This window comes from Numida meleagris, chromosome 16 (genome assembly GCF_002078875.1).
Source record: "Numida meleagris isolate 19003 breed g44 Domestic line chromosome 16, NumMel1.0, whole genome shotgun sequence".
NCBI lineage: Eukaryota > Metazoa > Chordata > Aves > Galliformes > Numididae > Numida > Numida meleagris.
In genome coordinates, this window is record NC_034424.1 from 6,815,892 (window position 1) to 6,834,280 (window position 18,389).

Consider the following 18,389-nt stretch of genomic DNA (forward strand, 5'->3'; position numbering starts at 1 on the left):
CGGGCAGCGGCGCGTGAACGCGGTGCCCCCTCCCTCCGCCGCACGCCGCCGTCGGGTCCCCATCCTCCTCCTCACCGCGCTGCGGGGGGAGAGGGGCTGGACGCGGAGAGATGGAAGCGCTCGCCTCGCGGAGATGGGAACCCCCCCGCGGAGCACGGGTGTCCCCGCACGGAGTGTGGTGGTCCCGCACGGAGCCTTCATACCCTGTGCTGGCACAGGGAAAGCATCCTAACCTCCCCCCCTCCCTGTACCCCAGAAAGGGAAAAAAAAAAAAAAAACCACGACCAAGCTCCCCCTGTGCCCCCCAAGCATTCCGTGCCCTTTCACTCCTTACACGGCTTTGTCCCGTTCACCAGGAATTACGCTGAGGTTTTTGGTGAGAGCTGCTCCCCACCCCGTTTCCCAGGTGTGTCCCTTTCCAGCACGACCCCGGTGACCCGGGCAGCCCCATCCTCAGACCCCCCCAGAGGTGCAGGCTCTGAGCGTGGCACGCTCTGCACAAGCAGAGGCGGCACAGGATTTCATCCGCAACCGAGCTGTCATCACAGAGCAGGAGGGAAAAGGTGGCTGTGTCCCAGAGCTGAAAAGACAAGCATTTGGTAACAGAGCTTGGGAGAAAAGCTGCCACTTGGAGTCCCTCCTCGAGCAGGTGGGCACCCCCCGGAGCTGTCGGCACTGCTATTCCCAGCACTGAACTCTGTGTTTCTCTTTGGCCCGCTGCTGCTCGTCCTGTCCTCCTTGACTGATGGGAACAATTGGTCTCTGGTCCTTTCAGGGCGCATCTGCTCATTTCAAGATGCTATCGCTTATAGCACTCTTTTAATCTATAGAGAGGGAAACAGTTGCATTCAATTAATCGCTCCCTAAATAAACTAATTACCGCCAGTAATTTCAGCACACTTTGCACGCAGTTCAAACGCCTGCGCAGGGATCTGAGCGCAAGGCATCCAGGCTGACGGCGAGAGATGAAAGCAAGGGGACAAAAAATGCTTCAGCTTTAGGAGGTCCACTTCGGACCATCACCCTTTAATTATTGCAGACTGCATTGGTTAGCACTGAGCTGTCCGTACCATGGCTCCTGTTCAGCTCTGTTTCAAGGTTGCTTGGACTTTGCGCAGAGCATATTGAAAAGCTATGCCAAGAAAACACAATTTTAGCTTTTTATTGCTTTTATGGGTCAAACGTCATTGTCTAGCAATTTATCACCGTATCTTTGCTCAGAAATGTGAAAGATAGAGGCTTGTTTTTGGGCCATTCATTTCGGTTTCGGTGCCTGTATCCCCGCATGGAAATAAACAGCCTCCTTTCTTCCCAAGCTGCTTTTATAACGAAGATGTCAAAGCAATTCTCCACCGATCCGAACCCAGGACAGCTGCAAGGAAAAACAATGTTATAGCAAGGACTTAGCGAATACTTGAGCTGCCTTCAGCAAGCACGGATCTTATTTTGTGGAACTCTTAACACCAGATCCATTTACTCTAAAAGCAACCCTGTGAAGATCAGTTACCGAACCTGCGAAGGAGACAAAGGTTTTCATGACATATTTCTGTAGTCTGTTGTGAGCGCAGCCTTATTGTGCCAGGGACTGAACGAGAACAGGGTGCAGAGAGCTGTAATCCCACAGACTTTGCAACAGACATTTTTTGCAGAAGGGAAGTGCTAATGAGGAGCTGCAGCATGGGAGCCAGTTGCTAGCCTTGAGAGCTGGCCACCGGCCAGCGACAACTTCCATCAGCCCTCCTTGCCATTTGGAAGGGGTCCTGTGCCTGCCAAGGCTGTGGGATAAACAGAGCAGCAGCAGCCAGGACCTCAGCCCTTTGTAGGCTTTAAGTAAGGTGCACTGGTCCTAAGCAGCTGCTTCCCCCTGACGCCTCCGGTGGTGGATGCACAGCGTAAGTGCCCTGCTGCATCCACACGTTCTTGTTTCCTCACACCTGCCTCAGGGTTTGGGATGAAACTGCCCAGGAATATCGCATGACCTGCGTGGTACCACTCACAGCGTGCTGCCATCAGGGAGGAGCAGGCTCACGCCTTGTTATTGTGACACAGGTGACAGCTTCCTTCCAAACGTGGTCCCATTTGACCCACGGATTATGTGGCCACCAACCAGAAGCAAAGCTGGATACAGCTGAAGCCACGTAGTGCAAGTCTGTACTGGAGCCATGTTGAATTATTCATATAAATAATATTTGTCCACTATATCGACCCCTTATTACACCTTCTGCTAACTCTCCTGTTGCAGACATCAATGGATATGGGAAAAGCTGCAAGGAGGGCTGGCTGGCAGCAGGGAGCAGAGCCATGCAGAAGTGCTTTGGGGCTGCAGGGAAGGGAACTGGGAGGCCACAAGGTGACCATGGGAGAGGGCCACGGATGGAGAATGGAAGCTCGGCTGATCCTGCCTGGAGCATCTTTTGCAGGGACACGTGAATCTGTGTTACAACGCGTGGAGATGGGTATTGCAAAGCCATTTTATTTATGGTGCTTTTATTGGCAGGGGAGTGGGAGTGCAATACAGTTTTAGCCACTGTGATGTCTCCATCTCCCTTACATTCCACCTCCACTTCTAGAGCCGTTTTTTTTTCTTTGAATTACACGATTTCTCCAACTGCACAAGGGACTTGCTGTACCTGGCACTGCTCGGCCTTGCTGGGTGTGGACAGCCCCAGCAGCTGACCGCAAATCTCCAGCGTCACCAGTCCCATTCCCCTCCCGCTGCAGGCAGCAGAATCCCATCCCATATGGCAGCAATAGGGGAGGGCTGCATGGCGCTCAGCTTGGACATGCTTGAGCATGGAGCAAGGCAGAATTCACACCATGATCTGGGGGGAGCGCAGCCCAGAGGGAGCCTCCAAGAACTACCAAGACTGAGACCACCACGATGTCAGCTCCGTTATGCTCCAGCTCTCAGATGTAGCCCAAATCTCTCCCACCTCCCACTGGCACCATCCACCGCATCACACAACCCTGTATAAACAAACCCAGCGAATGCTTTTGTCTCTTCCTGTCCTTCTCAGATATTTTGGGTATTTGTGGCAATCTCTCCTGTTTATATAACAAAGCCACAGCCCAGTGTTTGTGGCACCATATCCATGGTAACCCTAATATAGCATGCACAGGCAAGTAGGATTTCATTAGGTGGCTCGGCTGTGGCAGCGTTTGGGGGAGCAGCAGAGACAGAAACTGTGGTGCGGGGACCCGGCTGCCCACCCAGTGAGGCAGCACGTCCCAAGGAGCAATGCTGCTCTCTTTTTGCTAGCTGTGGCCTGTCCCTGCTCCCACATCACCACATCACCTTGCCGTGGTTCTTGCTGTAACCCATCCTCCTCACCTTTCATGCTGCAAAGAGCCGCAGGTGTTGGCCCAAGGGACAGGAGCTGCTCAGGTTCCTCCAGCAGGAGCCATGAAGCTGAGGTTCAGTTCTGTGTCCAGTCTGGGGAGATTCCTCCAGTGGCGCAAGAGAGAGAACATTTGATCCTGAGGAAAATGAAAAAGGGAAACACCTTAGGAGAAGGCAGGAAGCTGGGAAGAGCAGAGGCTCTGCAAAGGTGATGGTCTCATTTGCAGCTCTCATGCTGTAGGACACAGACATGCACCAGGAGGAGGGAATGCCTCTTCCCACCCACTGCTGATGGGTCACGGGCTCCTCCGAGCATCCTGCCTCAGCCAGCAGCCACGTTATCTGTTAAGTTAAATAATGACTATCTCTGGCAATAGAATGACACAAACCCAAGGGCAAGAGGTGGGTCTGGCCAGACAGGAGAGTCAAGCAGGAGTCCCTGGGACCCTCCTCAACCCCATGAGCATCTCTCCTACGTGCCAGACCTCTCTGCCACCCCGTTGGGGCCAGCCTGAGTCACAGGCTGCCTAACCTCATCAGCACCCAGGAAATTCGATCAGGGCAGTGGCACAGGGCAGGATCTGGCCGTGGACAGAGCCCCGGGGCGCGGGATGCTGCGTGCGTGCTGCAGCCCAGCACAGCAGGAGCAGACAGCAGCCTTCCCTCCGCGCCCTCCCTCGCCCTAATCGAATTTACATCTGTGTTAGCAAGGCAATGGATTATAGCTCGGAGGGGTGCTGCCTGCTTCAATCCCTAATTCAGCACATCAGTTGTGCTTAAGCCTGCTTACCTGTAAGCAAAGCTGCTGCCGGGTTCAGACAGCACCAAGCATGGCTGAGCTGGTGTCTAGGGGATTGTCCATTAAAAAGAGCCCTTCTCCAGGGGCTCAAGGCACTCTGCAGTTATCCTCTGTGCATTGCTGCACTCTTAGCTCTTGTTGCTGGGGTGGATGGAGCAGAAGAGGAGCTCTGGGGGGGATATGGGATGCTGCCATGCTAGCATTAGTGCAGTGGTGCTGCGTCAGCTCCAGCAAGAGCTCAGCACTGGAAGAAAGCTGCTCTCTCTGTGCTCTGCTTTGAGGACAGGGGCTGAACAAACAGGCCACCAGTGTCCCTCTCCCCCACTGACCCGTGGGAGCTGCTCTGCGTCTGCCCCAAGCAGTCTGAGCACTGGAGTCAGCAAACTGGCATTGCTACCTCTAGCTTAAGTCTTAAAATATCCCCCAGAGCAAGACACAGAAGGCTGGATCCCTGCTCCTTGCCTGGATTTATGGGCAGCAACCTGGGAGAAACTAAAGAAGGGAGAGAGATATACATATTTTTTTTCTCTTTAAGTAAATTCTCACGGCTTATCTCCAAAGTTCAGCTGTTTTCAAGCTGACCTGCCTGCCTTATGCTGTTCCACTGCAAATTCCTTCTGTACAGGAAGGCTCAGGCGCTGCACTTGCACGTGCCAGCAACCTGGAGTTTCATCTCCAATAGAACTTGTTAGCTAAGGACCCCTTCCCATTCCCTGATGAGGATCATTTTTCTTCCTGCCATGCTGACAGCTCAGCTTCTTTTCCCTTAGAATTAGGAAACAAAGCCAGGAGAGGAGATGAAGCCAATGAAGCTGTGCTTGGAGGTTAGAAATGGGGCAAGACAGCGATCTGTTCTCGCAACCAGACATCCACCCGGGGAGCCAGGGCTGGCACACGAGGAGCATCCATCTGATGCTTTCTGCTGAGGATCTCAGAGCACAGCACGTCCGGGACTGAGCCCAGGAGCCTCGAGCACAGTGGGGATGCTGCTTCCAACTGCAGGGCATAGCTGAGCTGAGCTGGGTTGAGCTGTGCCACCAGGGAGATGCAGCCCCTTGGCTGATCCCCTCCTGCTGCAGCCCCTGGGTCACAGTTGTGTAAAACATCACCAAGTGTGACTGAGCGACAGGCACATGTTGATGATCCATTAAAACACCTCGGGACGGAGCCTGATCTGTTTCCCTTGGAGCTGGAAAATGCAGGACTGCCCTGGTGACTTTGCTGTAAGGAGCACAAGCAAAACGCGATCAGCCAGGGGATGGAGGGGACCCTGTGCAGCACTGAGAGCATCGCTGCTTGTAGGAGCCAGCATCAATAGAACAGGGCCAGAAGCTCCGAGTCCAAATCAAGGCAGCGTGTGTGTGTGTGGATCTGAGAGCCTGAAGTGGTTAATGGAGAAAAGTTAATAACCTAAGGAGAAATGAGAAGGGAGGCAGTGGGGTACAAAAAGTGTCTTTAAGCAAAGAAGCAACAAACGTGTAGGGGCTGCAAAGCAGCAGGTAGGGCCACGCTGGGGCGGAAGCAGAGCTGGGCAGAGCGTGTTTCTGCAGGGAGCAGCCTGCAAGTGAGCAGCACTTCTCAGCCACTAAGGATGATTTAGGAGCGAATAACATCAGCCCAGTCGAGTTCAATTGCTATTGATAATGTCCATGTGCAATTAGAGCCAATTAGAGGGAGGCAGAGAATGACAAGTGTTTGGCCAGGAGGTTGGGGTGGGGGGGGAGGAGTATATGGGGGGGGTCAATACCACAATCCAATTTCCCCACAACCAAATGCAATTAAAGGATAGCACTTACCCAGCTCGCCCAGGAGGGCCAGCGCATAAATGGCAAAAGCCAGGAGGGTGGGTGCCATCCTGCCCAGCATGCAGACCCAGGGCAGCACGCCGTGCCCCTGCCCCAGCTTCAGGCTGCGGGAGCTGGCGTCCATGTACTTCACCATGGTGGCCGTGTTCCTGGTCATCCTGGTGGTGGCCCTGCAGGGCTCGGCGCCCCACGGCACCTATTTCCCCTACAAGGTGCCCCTCGATCCTCAGGGGCTGCTGGAGCTCTCGTGGAACGTCAGCTACCCGGAGCAAGCCGTGTATTTCCAGATCCTCATCAGGAAGTTCAAGTTTGGGCTCCTCTTTGGGATGTCGGATCGGGGTGAGTTCGAGAACGCAGACCTGGCCGTGCTGTGGACTGACGGTCACAGTTCGTATTTTGGGGTGAGTTGTGCGTTTTCGTCGCTGTGTTTGGGGTTTCTGCCTGATGGGTGAATCTGGCCCCCGCGGGTTCGGAGGAGTGGGTGCAGGGCATGGCACTGGGTCCAGGTGGTGCAAAGGGGCTGCGGGGTTTCTGATCCAGATGTCTACGCTATGGGTTTGGTGTGGGATCTTAAATGCAAGGAGGAAGGGGTAAATCCAGCAGCACGGCTAATGGAGCCTGCGTTTGCAGGAGCTCCAACAGGTGGCTGCACCCAGCAGCTCTGCCACAGGCACGCACGCAGGAGGCACCCACGGCTCGGTTCATTGCGCGCTGCTGCTGGCGACATTTAAAATTAACCACAGCTCCCATTACTGACTTTGAGAAAGTGCAAAGGTTGCCGAGCAGAAAGCCTGCTCCTGCCAGCACCAATAAGCCGGCTGCAGTTCACGGCTGCAGCTGCAGCAAGGATCAACGGGACGCGGGAAAACGCAACCTGACGGCTGGCTGCCAGCAGCGCGGCGCTATCAGAAATCAAACACGCACAAGTATTTGGGCGGCTTGTAAATCCTGATGGGAGCAGACCAGGGGTGGGGGGAGACAACTCGTTTCTGATTTTGCTCCCTATTTCTGCTGCAGCAGCCCATTGTAGGTTCTTGGGTGGTTGGTCTTTCTGCTACAATAACTAGCCCTGTGCTCTCCCTATCCCCAAACCACCCCATTAGGCACATTGCAATTGTGCTTTGCTGCAGAAAGCAATTCATATTTGTCCCCATGTGAAGCTTTCCAGTAAGTTAAATTTTACCTCTCTGCTTGTTTGAAATTAGCCATAGAACATATTCTTTCACAACCAGCCGCAATGTGATCTGCAGCGCAATGAAAGGATAAAAGGGAGGGCTGATTACCTGTGCTGTTTTCCTGCTAATTACCAACCATTCAGAGTGTGGGATGACCCGAGTGCTACAGCATTTCACAGCATCGTGTTAAAAAAACCACAAAGAATATTTCCTAATCTCATTGAAAGACAAACAGCGCCAAATGAGCTCCATGCAGCATTCGGGCTTTCACTTGGTGCTGCTCAGCATCCTGCCAGGAGGTTTCTATAACCTCTCCAGCCCTGGTGTTCTCCCTCCCAGCAGCCTTTCTGCTGAATGTCAGCTGTTAAAAGAACCAAATTTGCTCAGCCCCCCCATGTACTACAAGATTAATTTGCACAACACGCTCCTATGAAAACAAATGTCAAGCTAGCTTCATGGAGCTGATTTTACTCTCCCCCTCTAAGGACAATATGTTCTCGAAATACCACTCTATACTTTTGGCTGAAATGGTGCCAAGATGCTTTATTCTTTTTCTTCTGTTTCTTCCCCCAAGATAAGAGAAGCAGTGCCCCTCGCAGTGCTGCAGCGAGGTACTTCTTGGAGGCCTTTTCTTGGCGAACAAAAGCCATCAACAGGAGACGCAAAAGATCGAGATAATAACGCTGTTCAAATCCAAATTACAAAAGGATTTTTACTCCCAGCCTTCAATCTTTCAGCATAGGAGTGCCGTACTGCTTCGCCTCTCAGTGTGGCTTTGTCACCACCATTAACCAGGTTAAAGAGGGGTGAGCCAAAGAGGAGTGATCCAAAGGAGGTGATCCAAAGAGGGGTGACCCAAAGAGGGACCTTGTGACCTGAGCACCACTGGAGGTCCCCACCCTGAGCCCTGGGGCCACGTAAGACCTGCTGCCCCCCTGCTTAACGGGTGCTCTCCCCCCACAGGATGCTTGGAGCGATGCCCTGGGGCAGCTGCACATGGACTCCCAGCAGGACTATCAGCTGCTTGGGGCTCAGAAGGCCCCCGAGGGACTCTACCTTCTCTTCAGAAGAGCCTTCAGCACCTGTGACCCCAAGGACTACCTTATAGAGGTACAGCATCACCTTCTCCCTGATGCAGCACTCTCGGCCCCATCCCAACCCCCATAGCACCAAGCGGGGCTCCAACCCCTGTCCTCACTGCTGTTGTGTTTTGTGGGTAGCATCAGGTGTTTGCACTGCTTAGAAGAGAAAGGAAGCATGCTACAGATGTCATGAGCAATGTTTGGCACAATCTGTTTACAACCACTTATAAACCTCTATACCGTGTAGATTTTAGCTTGTTTGCATCACCCGCTCCTGTTGAGCATGTGTTAGGTCTATATAAATCCCTTCCTGCATCACTTGGGTTTGCAGTCTGGAGCCAGGCATTACGCTGAGGTGTTGCTCAGCAGGAGGCAAACAGGAGGCTGCAGCAGGAGCTGAGCAAAGGTGCAGCAAACAGAGCTGCTTCTCTCTCACCTCCTGTCCAGAGCTGCCTGGGTCCAGCAGCACCTCCTCTACCTGCAGTACTTTCAGCAAAGCCCCTCACTGTAACTCATAGATCAGAGAACGGCTTGGGTTGGAAGAGACCTTAAATATCATCCACTTCCAACCCCGCTGCTGTGGACAGGGTTGTTACCCGCCAGATCAGGCTGCCCAGGATGCCAGCCAACCTGGCCTTGAATGTCTCCAAGGATGGGGCATCCACAACTTCTTTGGGCAATGTGACTCCCTAGAAGGAGCTGGGAGAAAGGGAGGCCCTGGGGCAGGCATTTTGTTTCTGCTGCCCCTGGCTCACCCCAGGACTCACGCCACCAGTATCGACACCAATTGTCCACACAATTACCGTTCTGCGTGCAAAATTACCTGACTTTGCTCTTGCTTCAGGATGGCACTGTGCACCTTATCTATGGGATCCTCGAGAGCCCTGTCCGTTCCCTCCACGCCATCAACATCTCTACCATGTACAGGGGGCTGCAGAGGGTACAGCTGCTGAAGCCCAACATCACCATCCCTGGGCTGCCCAGTGATGTGAAGACTATGGAGATAACGGCCCCCAGTATTGTTATTCCCAGCCAGGAGACAACCTACTGGTGCTACATCACAGAGCTGCCAGGCAGCTTCACCAAACACCACATTATCATGGTAAGGGGCAGATCAGCTGCGTTCACATCCCTTTAAGCCATTCTGCAAAGCCCACCGCTTCCCTGCCTTTTCACAGGGGAGATTTTGGACACATACCTATTCCTTACTGCAAAACAATTGGGCATAGGCCTGCTGGGGGTGAGGGGTGGGGGGGGACACCCAGCAAGGAGAGGGGAAGCCTGACACGAGCTGCAGCAAGAGCACAGGGATTTATAGGGGAAAGATGGCTCTGCAAAGGAAAGCTTAGAAGGAGGATTTTCTCTCCAACAGATGGTGCGAAATGAATCATCTGTGTGTAAGTAAAAAGTGCGTAACTCCTGATACCTTCCCGCTGCTGCGGATCAGTTCTGCAGCTGGCGATTTTGGCCAGAGCCATCCTGCAGGTTTTCTACCCCAAAACTCCCTCCTCATGCCCTGAGCAGCTGCTGGCTAGGAATGGAGCCCAGGAGCTGCAGGCATCGGGGCCAGGACCCTCTTTGTGGAAAACCAAAGCCCTCTCAGCCCAGCAAAACTGGCGAAGGGCTCGGTCAGCACAAAGCAGGGCAAGTTCTGCTGCTCATCCAGTGCATCCCTCCGCAGGGAAGGCAAAAGATGTTTCTCCAGGAGCTCAGATGGACTGGCCCCACAGCCAGCCAAGAGCTCTTGGTCCTTGATCCCTCATGCCCAGCTCATGGGCATCCCCCTGGCATGGTAAAACTCAATATTACACACCCATGGTGGGCTCTGTGTGGAGCCTGCACGAACAGCACAACCAGGGATGGGTCCTCAGAAATGGTCCTAATGTGTGCCCTTTCTTCTCGGATGCCACTTTGCAGTACGAGCCAGTGATCACAGCAGGCAATGAAGCCCTGGTCCACCACATGGAAATCTTCCAGTGCACTGCTGAGTTTGACAGCATCCCCCATTACAACGGTCCCTGCGACGACAAAATGAAGCCACAGCGGCTCAACTACTGCAGGCACGTGCTTGCAGCGTGGGCCATGGGAGCGCAGGTGGGTGCAAGATGGGATCCATCATCACTCCTGGGCACCTTTCCTGCCATCTCCCAACCCTTTGGGACCCCTTCTCATGGGAATGAGCATCCCTGCATGGGCTGCCCCAACCCCAATTGGGATTTGGGTTCAGCCTGAGCACCCCATTCTCCTCCAGGATACCTTTGCATTTCCTCCTCACCTCAGCTCCACAAATCAGTGTGATTCCCCACTCCTCAGTGATTCTGCCATCACATGTTCAAGGCAAGAGGCCTTTAGATGCAAGAGCAGCTCAACACCAAGCAGAACAGAGGGTGCAAGTTATGTCCCCCAGCCCACAGTGGGGCTCAGGATTATGCCCATACATTCCTCTCCTTGGCCACTTCAGCTTAGATCCCATAAAAACCACCCCACTGCTCCCTTAATGCCCTTCCCCTGTTTCCAGGCTTTCTACTATCCTGAAGAAGCAGGACTTGCCTTCGGTGGTCCAGGCTCCTCCAGATATTTGCGTCTTGAGATTCACTACCACAATCCACTGATATTCAAAGGTGAGTGGGGGCATGGTGATACCCAGCACCTTGCTAGCGAGACATGGGAGAGCTGGGTTAGTGCCAGGGATTACCAGGGAACAGGCACCAGAGTCTGGATCCATCCTCAAGCATGCAGGCAGGGAAGATGCTCAACATTCTTGTTTAGGGGGGCTGCTATGGGGTGCCCCCTAACTTCTGTGTAGGGTGGGGGGGGAACCTGAGCTCAGACCCAACAGTGATGCCAAAGTCAACAGAGAGACTGCACCAGCCTGGCTGGGGATGGGGGAATTTAGATGTTGTTTTAGTGGTACTCCTGCTTCGATAACATTGTCAGGAGACACATTAAAAAAAAATAAAAGGATTGCAAACAGCCCAGTTTCTTCATTTACATAAAATCAAGTAACTTCTTGACTACCCAAGTGTATTTTTAGGAGACCAGAGCATATGTACTGCAGATCGACCATAGCACATTCATCAACTTGAGAAGAAACACATCTATAAATATGGAGCTCACGTCTTTCATAACTTTCCAGCTTTGCTGTGTTAACCAGTAGTGTCTCCCTTGTTATCCTCACGCCATGATGGGCTCCAGCCCAGGGACAGGAGGCTCACGCCCAGCCCCACAACTCCAGGGGCAATTTGCATTTTCCCTCCTGCCAGGCCCCCAGTAAAAGGATGGCTTTCATTTTTTGGACATTTCAGTTAAACAAGCGCTGTGTTTTTGGGAGCCATAGAATCATTAAGGTTGAAAAAGACTGCTAAGATTGTCAGGTTCAACTGCCAACCCATCTCTACCATCCCCACTGATCCATGTCCATAAGTGCCTCCAAATTACCCTGAGATCTACCCTTCCACTCCGGGCTCCCTAAAGGCACTGCTTACCTCTCTGTTGGGAGCAATTGATGACCAAGCCTTGCGCTCATGGAGAAAGCTGTGAGCAAGAAGCTCGAGCACCTCTCCCCGCACTTGTGCCGAGCAGAGCATCATTCCTCAGTCCTGACCCCATGCGGTGTCTGATGCCCTGTCCTCTCTCCTGCCAGGGCGCCGTGATTCCTCGGGGATCCGCCTGTACTACACGGCCAGCCTGCGTCCCCACGATGCTGGCATCATGGAGCTGGGCTTGGTCTACACGCCCATGATGGCCGTGCCCCCAGGAGAGACTGCCTTCGTCCTCACCGGGTACTGCACAGACAAATGCACCCAGAAGGTAAGAGCCAAGCACCCCAACCCCCTGAGCCTTTTCCCATGGGGTTGTGCTGGGAGAAATCCCCCTGCATGCGACCAACAGTGAGCAGCTGGTTGGGATGCGCTGAATTCCCCAGGAAGGCAGCTCTCCTCAGGAACCACCTGCTCCATCTCCCCCAAGTACTGTTCTCATCTAGGAAATCATACTGCTGTGCTGTGCCATGCTGGGTGCTTTGCTCTATGGAAATGCAGAGAGTGTGGAGTCATAGGAAGGCTTTAGTTGGAATCAAAGAACGGCTGTGTTGGAAGGGACCTTAAAGAACATCTAATTCCAAATCTCTTGACATGGCCTCTGCTTTCTGGAGCTCCTTAAAAGCTCACTCAAGCACATTTTCAAACTGCCCACCCTGCTCTCAAGCAGGTTTTAGTGGATATTTCTGTAGGACCTACCCAAAAGGAGTAGTTGGTGCAACCACTAACAAGCACAAGGAAGCAAGCAGCATCCAGCTCATCCTGCTAATTTCGGGCATGGCTGTGCATTAATTGCATATGCCAGCAGGCTGAACACCTGCCCCTTTGTAAAGAGCTCTCTTGTAGGGTCTCAAAGCCCCAAATCCCAGTGCAGGCAGCACCCACCCCAAGGATACAGCATGGGGATGCGTGGGATGGATGTGGGGTCAGGCACGGAGCTGGAGCCATCCTTCCCCAGGCGCTACCTGTGAATGGGATCCGCATCTTCGCCTCCCAGCTCCATACCCACCTGGCAGGGAGGAAAGTGGTGACCGTGCTGGCCCGGGATGGCAGAGAGCTGCAGGTGGTGAACGCTGATGGGCACTACAGCCCGCACTTCCAGGTACAGCCCTGCTCCCTGTGTTGGGTCAGTGCCACCCATGGGCACTGCTCTGACACATCCCTCCTCCTCCTGCTCAGGAGATCCGCATGCTGAAGGAGGTGGTCTCAGTCTTTCCGGTGAGTGGCTCCATCTCCAGGTTCTGGCTGCTCTCTGCTGCTCCATCACTGCTGCCCACGGTGCCCTGCCCAGAGCCCCAGCCCCACTCCTGCCTCCCCAGGGCTGTGCTCAGGCTCCTGCAGGTGGATGGGCTGCCAAGTTGGGTGCAAGTCTGGCTGTGCAAACTGTGGCCCAAGTGCATTGTTAAAGGTAAAAATTCTGAGGAAGTAAGGAAAGGAGGAAACACGTTTGCTGGTGTACGGCTGCAGGGAATCTCCCGGGGAAGTGCAATTTTAGCAAGTGCTTGGGGGGCACTGGGGCTGAGCCACCAAAGAGCACTGAGGTCTGCTGCATTGTGGAATCACTCGTGCCAATATTTGTTGTCTGTGGAGGGGGAGTTTTGTGCTTCCCCACCCCCTCATGTCTGTTGGAACCTCCCAGGGCGATGAACTCTTCACCACCTGCACCTACAACACAGAGGACAGGAGCAACGTGACTGTGGTGAGTACAACATTGGGGGGGTGATCAGTGTGAACTGGGCTGAACCAGAAACAAGGGTGGGGAAGGGGGGGGTGGCAAGGAAGTGAGCCCACAGGGCAATGCTGCCTGCAGCAGGGATGCCAAGGTGCTAATTGCGAAGTAGCATGTGTCACTCTAATTCCCATCACAAACTGTTCCATCGGGGATTAATTGTAATTAAAGAGAAGTGGTATTTTTTGACAGAGCATGTTATTATTTTTTTTTTTCCAGCAAAAAAAAAAAAAAAAGTGCCTGTCAGAGGTACCATCAACAGGCACAAAGCTAAATATAGCAGAGGGATTACAGGGAATCTGCATTTTAATGTAAAGCACACGATCTAGCCTGAATTCTGTCTTTGCACAAAGGGCAGTGTGTGTGCATACAGGTGTGAGCTCAGTGCCCTGCAGCCCCTCTGCCCTTTCTGCATCCCCTGTGGCTCTGGCATTGCCAGGCTGGATCCTGGCATGGCTGCTGCAGGAACATGGGCTGCTTCCTGATGTTCGTGCCAGCGTGTTGGTGTCCTTGCTGCAGGGTGGGTTTGGCATCAGGGAGGAGATGTGCGTGAACTACGTGCACTACTACCCCCAGACACAACTGGAGCTCTGCAAAAGCACCGTGGATCCAGGCTACCTGCACCGCTACTTCAACCTTGTCAACAGGTACAGGGAGATTGGAGCAGGAAAACTGCTGGGATCTTTGCTAGCAATATTGGAAAATAAAATTGTAAAAGTGGGTTTTCAGCGCTGGCTGAGCAGGGCATGGTTGAAAGGAGTCCTGCCCCAGAGCAGGCGCCCAGCCCAGACTTTAAGGCTGGAGGCGGTGCGAACCCCTGGGAATGGGAATCCCTGTGGGGTCGGGGCTGCCCTGCATAGCCCAGTGCAAGGAGTCTGCAAAGTGCACTGTGTGATCCCAAGCAGACATAGAGCAGCCCTGCAGCCTGTAGGGAGACCTGACCTTGCAGTGAGTATCCTATGTACAGGCAGGCCAGTGGCCCCAGGTCTTCCATATGCAGTTTGGAGCCTTTCCAGATTGAGCTTGAGGCAGGGAGGGATGTTGCCCTGGCACATCCCTGCAGCATTTCAGCGTGCCATCTCTCCTGCACAGGTTTAATGATGAGGAGGTCTGCATGTGCCCGCAGGTCTCTATCCCACAGCAGTTCTCCTCCATCCCTTGGAACATATTCAACAGAGATGTGCTGAAATCCTTCTACAGCTTTGCTCCCATCTCGATGCACTGCAACAAATCCTCAGCTGTGCGCTTCCCGGTACGTAGAGCTTTCAGAGCTAAAGGCTGATGTGCAAATGGCAGAACTCCACATCTGGGGGGAGAGCTCCTCAGCAGCACTGCTGAGCTGAGCCCATAGGATGGGTCAGGGCACTGGTACCTGGGATGCAGGGCAGGGGAGATGGAGCTGCTGCAAAACCCCAGCACTAGAAGGATGCGCGTGTAATGCAATGGAAAGTGCAGCAATGACAGCAGAGCAGCAAGATTCCAAGCTGCAGCAAGAGAGGATTTGCTCAAACACAACAGCTGTGGGCACAGAAATAAAGGGGAAAAAAAAGACTGCATACCTTCAGAAGGCCTCAGGTAGGCAGAGATCTCCAGCAAGATGCCCTTGCCTCCAACCCTTAAATGAGGTCTGGGCAGGGGTGGATCCTGGCTCCACCCCTTCTGGTCACCAGGTGCATTGCATGCACCTGAGCTCCCCTAGGTTGGTCCTGCCTTCCCACCAGGTGCTCCATCGCTGCTTCAGGCCATGACTTCGCATTTCTGCTACACTGTGCATGGCCGGATGCAACTAGAAGAATGTGCATTTGCATAAAGTGATTTACAGCCCTCTTTGTGCAACCCAGAATGTTGAAGCATGGTGATATGGAGGACCAAGGAAAAATGTGAGGGGATTTACAGGATTTGGGCCAACTATGTCAGGTCCCAGCAGAGCGAGCTCGTTGTGCACCGCATCTGTGCAATTTCCAGACATAAAGCCAGAGCAAAACAAGGAGGAGAGAGCACTGTGGAATCTGTACAGAAAAACCATGCCCAGCGATGATGCTCATGACATCACTGTTGGAGATGACATAAATCAATGGAGATTTAAAACCACCGATGGTGCCTATCTCCAGCACTTCCTGGTGCCATCCTTCAGGGCAGGGCTGGGGGCTGTGGGGTGACGCTGGCACAGCAATGGGACAGGGAGCTGAGCAGCCCTCGCTGCTCCCTGGGTGGTTCAGAGCATGCACAGCCCCAAACCCCTCACTGCTCCTCTAAGCCTTGAGGTCACAGAAAGCAGCTGTTTTTCCATCTGGCACTCTGCAGCAATGCTGTCCTTCTCCAGTCATCTGGGGAGGGGCTCTCTGCCTCCCTTCACCTTTCCCAGAGTATCCTGATGTGGTGCAAGCTCTAAGCTCTGGCCTGATTTGCTTGACACGCTACAAGGATTTCATCCTAAACTACAAACTCAACGTTTCTCTTCCTGCTGATGACTCACCTTTACCTCTTATCTCCAGACCCCCCTCCTCCTGCTCGCTGCAGCCCAGCCTGGCCATGATGGTTCTGCCTGAGCGCGCAGCCAAAGCTGAGCCCCCCGCACACCCAGCCCCTACCCAGTCCAGCACATCACATAGGAACTGGATCCTGCCCTGCAGGTTCAGCCCTAGGAGCAATGTAAACCCAGCAGGTTGCCCCTTGCAGGAAGCATCCCCGAGAAAGCTGCCCCCATATGTGTGTAATGCTGGAGATTTTCTCCTGGCTGTGGTCACCTTGAGCCCCCATGGCTGCGCCAGCCCTTCCCTGGCTCTGCCTGCAGTGCCTCATCTGTGCTGCCATGTCCCTCCTGCTCAGCAGCAGCTGTGCGTAAACAACGGTGCTGGCACATTGCGAAGGCTCCCCGCTAAGGAGCCTTTCTGAGCATGGTAGATCGGAAGGACCCGTGGCTTTGAGCTGTCTCCATTGACTCAGTGGGTAATGCATTTCGGGGCGGAAGCTCCCTCATTGTGGTGCTTCTGTGCAATATGGTGCACCACAGACATCTGCTCCGTTCCCAGGATGCGTAGGTGCGCCTGCAATACAAATAATTAGTAATGCCTCATGGGAAAACATCCTGCTTCGGGTTAAAAACGCTTCCAATGTTAAAGATCATTTCATTTTTATGAGCGTGTAGAAACACAGAGTCCCCGGGAACCCGAAAGCCTCGGTCTCACCGCACGCAACTCTCTTGCAGGGTGAGTGGGAGAAGCAGCCGCTTCCCAGCATCACCAGGACGCTGCGGGAGCCCCAGCCTCACTGCCCATCTGCCCCAGGGCCTCGTCCTGCTGTCCCCGTGCCTCTCAACCTGAATGACATGAGGAGGGACTGAGCTGCACCCAGTCCCTCCCAGTGTGCCGGCACCGCGATGGGATGTGGCATGGACAGCCATAGGGAACTCCATCCCATCGCTCCCCGCATCCCTGCCCCAGCTCCTGCCTCCAGAGGGGGTTAGGGCTCATCCCTCCCGGTTCAGAACGTACTCTGGAGATGGAAAGCGCTATATTTAGTGTGTTATTAGCAATCCTGGCTCTGAGTAATGCTGCTTTCCGCCCCCAGAACCATAGCACGGAGGTTCGCTTTGTGCCGAACCCAGCGTGGCCCCGGGGAAGGGAGGAAAGAAAACATTTTTCCATGGGGAAACTGAGGCACGGAGCGCAGATGTGGGAGCAGCGTGGGAGCCTTCCTGTAGCACCCCCCCCCCGGACTCCTTCCCTCGCTCCCCCCCGCGCTGGGGATTATTCGCCTTGACGCGACCAGATGCCAATGGACGGGAACAAATGATACTTCAGTGATGGGACTGAGAAAGGGGGAGAGACGGGGGGAGGGAAACCGGGAGGGGGGAAGATACAAACTTTTTGGAAGAAAGAATGACTCCATTAAATATCTAAATGGGAAATAAAAAAAATAATTGCTTTTTGCTTGGACCAGGGGAAGGACCCAGGGTGTCCATCCCACCTGGGGGCCTCCATCCCACCCACAGGCTCCATGTGCACAGCGCAGACTCTGCCCCCCTTGGTCTGGGGCACGCTCGCCATACACACAACAGCAGCCTTCCAAGATGAAAACTGGGCTTTTGTGGGGAAGATAATGCTGCATTATCTCAGCACACACACGGCTAATCCCGGCATCCCCAAGTAGCCAACGTGAACACGCTCACATTTATTAGGACAAATGGACAGGAGTGTGGCCCATCAGGGACTGACATCACTTCCTATTCACAGAGAAATCCACCCGGATTTTGTTTGTTAATGTTTACAGCAAAACCAAAGCACTCTGGAGCTCAGGCTCTTGCCCATGGCGCTTGTTGCATGAGGCGAAGGGATTGGAATTGGCTCCAAAGAGAATACAAAGCAAGCAGAGCTTGTCAGAGGGAATAAAACGACAAGAGTGGAGTGTGATTATTCCTTCAGGCAGGTAAAAGCTTCAGCGGAAATTAGGTCCTTGTTGTGCTGCGAAGGATGGAGCGGAGTCCCTCGTTGCCTGTGCTCATTTGTAATTAAAACAGCTCAGTGATGGGGTGAGCAAAGGGATCGTGGACCTGTCACCTCCTGCTCCCTCTGATGGGGGGGAAGAGGGGGGTGGTTGCTGTAGGTCTCCTGTGTGGGGCAGAGGTGCTGGTGGCTACAGGGCAGGCTGGGAGCTGGGGCTGGCAGCTCAGCACCTGCACGGATCCCTCCCTCCCACCCTTTGAGAGGGTGCCAGCAGCACATAGGACCACAGGGCAGCCCTGCTGCCAGCACCCTGAACAGCGAGCTGAGCGCACAGTACCCAGCGGGCACACACTGCATGGGCCAACACACGTCAAGCTCCTCCAGATCCAGAGGATGTACCCATAGACACACACATACATGCAGCAAGTGAGCCATTTCCAAGCTGCAGTTGCCTTTGGGCTTTTCCATTCTTCTC

General features: G+C 53.8%; 1 protein-coding gene and 1 long non-coding RNA gene across 3 annotated transcripts in view; one reads left to right on the plus strand and one right to left on the minus strand.

Annotated features, from left to right (window-relative positions):
* Positions 1-16,931, plus strand: part of DBH (dopamine beta-hydroxylase) — a 21,008-nt gene extending 4,077 nt beyond the window's left edge. The window contains exons 2-13 of one of the 2 annotated variants that reach the window (XM_021413901.1): positions 6,048-6,345; positions 8,083-8,229; positions 9,046-9,303; positions 10,119-10,295; positions 10,720-10,822; positions 11,845-12,011; positions 12,699-12,842; positions 12,920-12,958; positions 13,380-13,439; positions 13,989-14,116; positions 14,562-14,721; positions 16,678-16,931. In XM_021413901.1, coding sequence (XP_021269576.1) covers positions 6,048-6,345; positions 8,083-8,229; positions 9,046-9,303; positions 10,119-10,295; positions 10,720-10,822; positions 11,845-12,011; positions 12,699-12,842; positions 12,920-12,958; positions 13,380-13,439; positions 13,989-14,116; positions 14,562-14,721; positions 16,678-16,812 — 1,816 coding nt within the window. In that variant the 3' untranslated portion in view covers positions 16,813-16,931. Of the gene's footprint in view, positions 1-5,940; positions 6,346-8,082; positions 8,230-9,045; positions 9,304-10,118; positions 10,296-10,719; positions 10,823-11,844; positions 12,012-12,698; positions 12,843-12,919; positions 12,959-13,379; positions 13,440-13,988; positions 14,117-14,561; positions 14,722-16,677 lie in introns of those variants that run through there. The other variant, XM_021413900.1, reaches the window with a different exon arrangement.
* On the minus strand, positions 13,077-14,658 carry LOC110406870. Its single transcript, XR_002443614.1, has 2 exons — positions 14,412-14,658; positions 13,077-13,405 (listed from the first exon to the last, which is right to left on the minus strand). It is a non-coding gene; the product is annotated as an uncharacterized LOC110406870 (long non-coding RNA).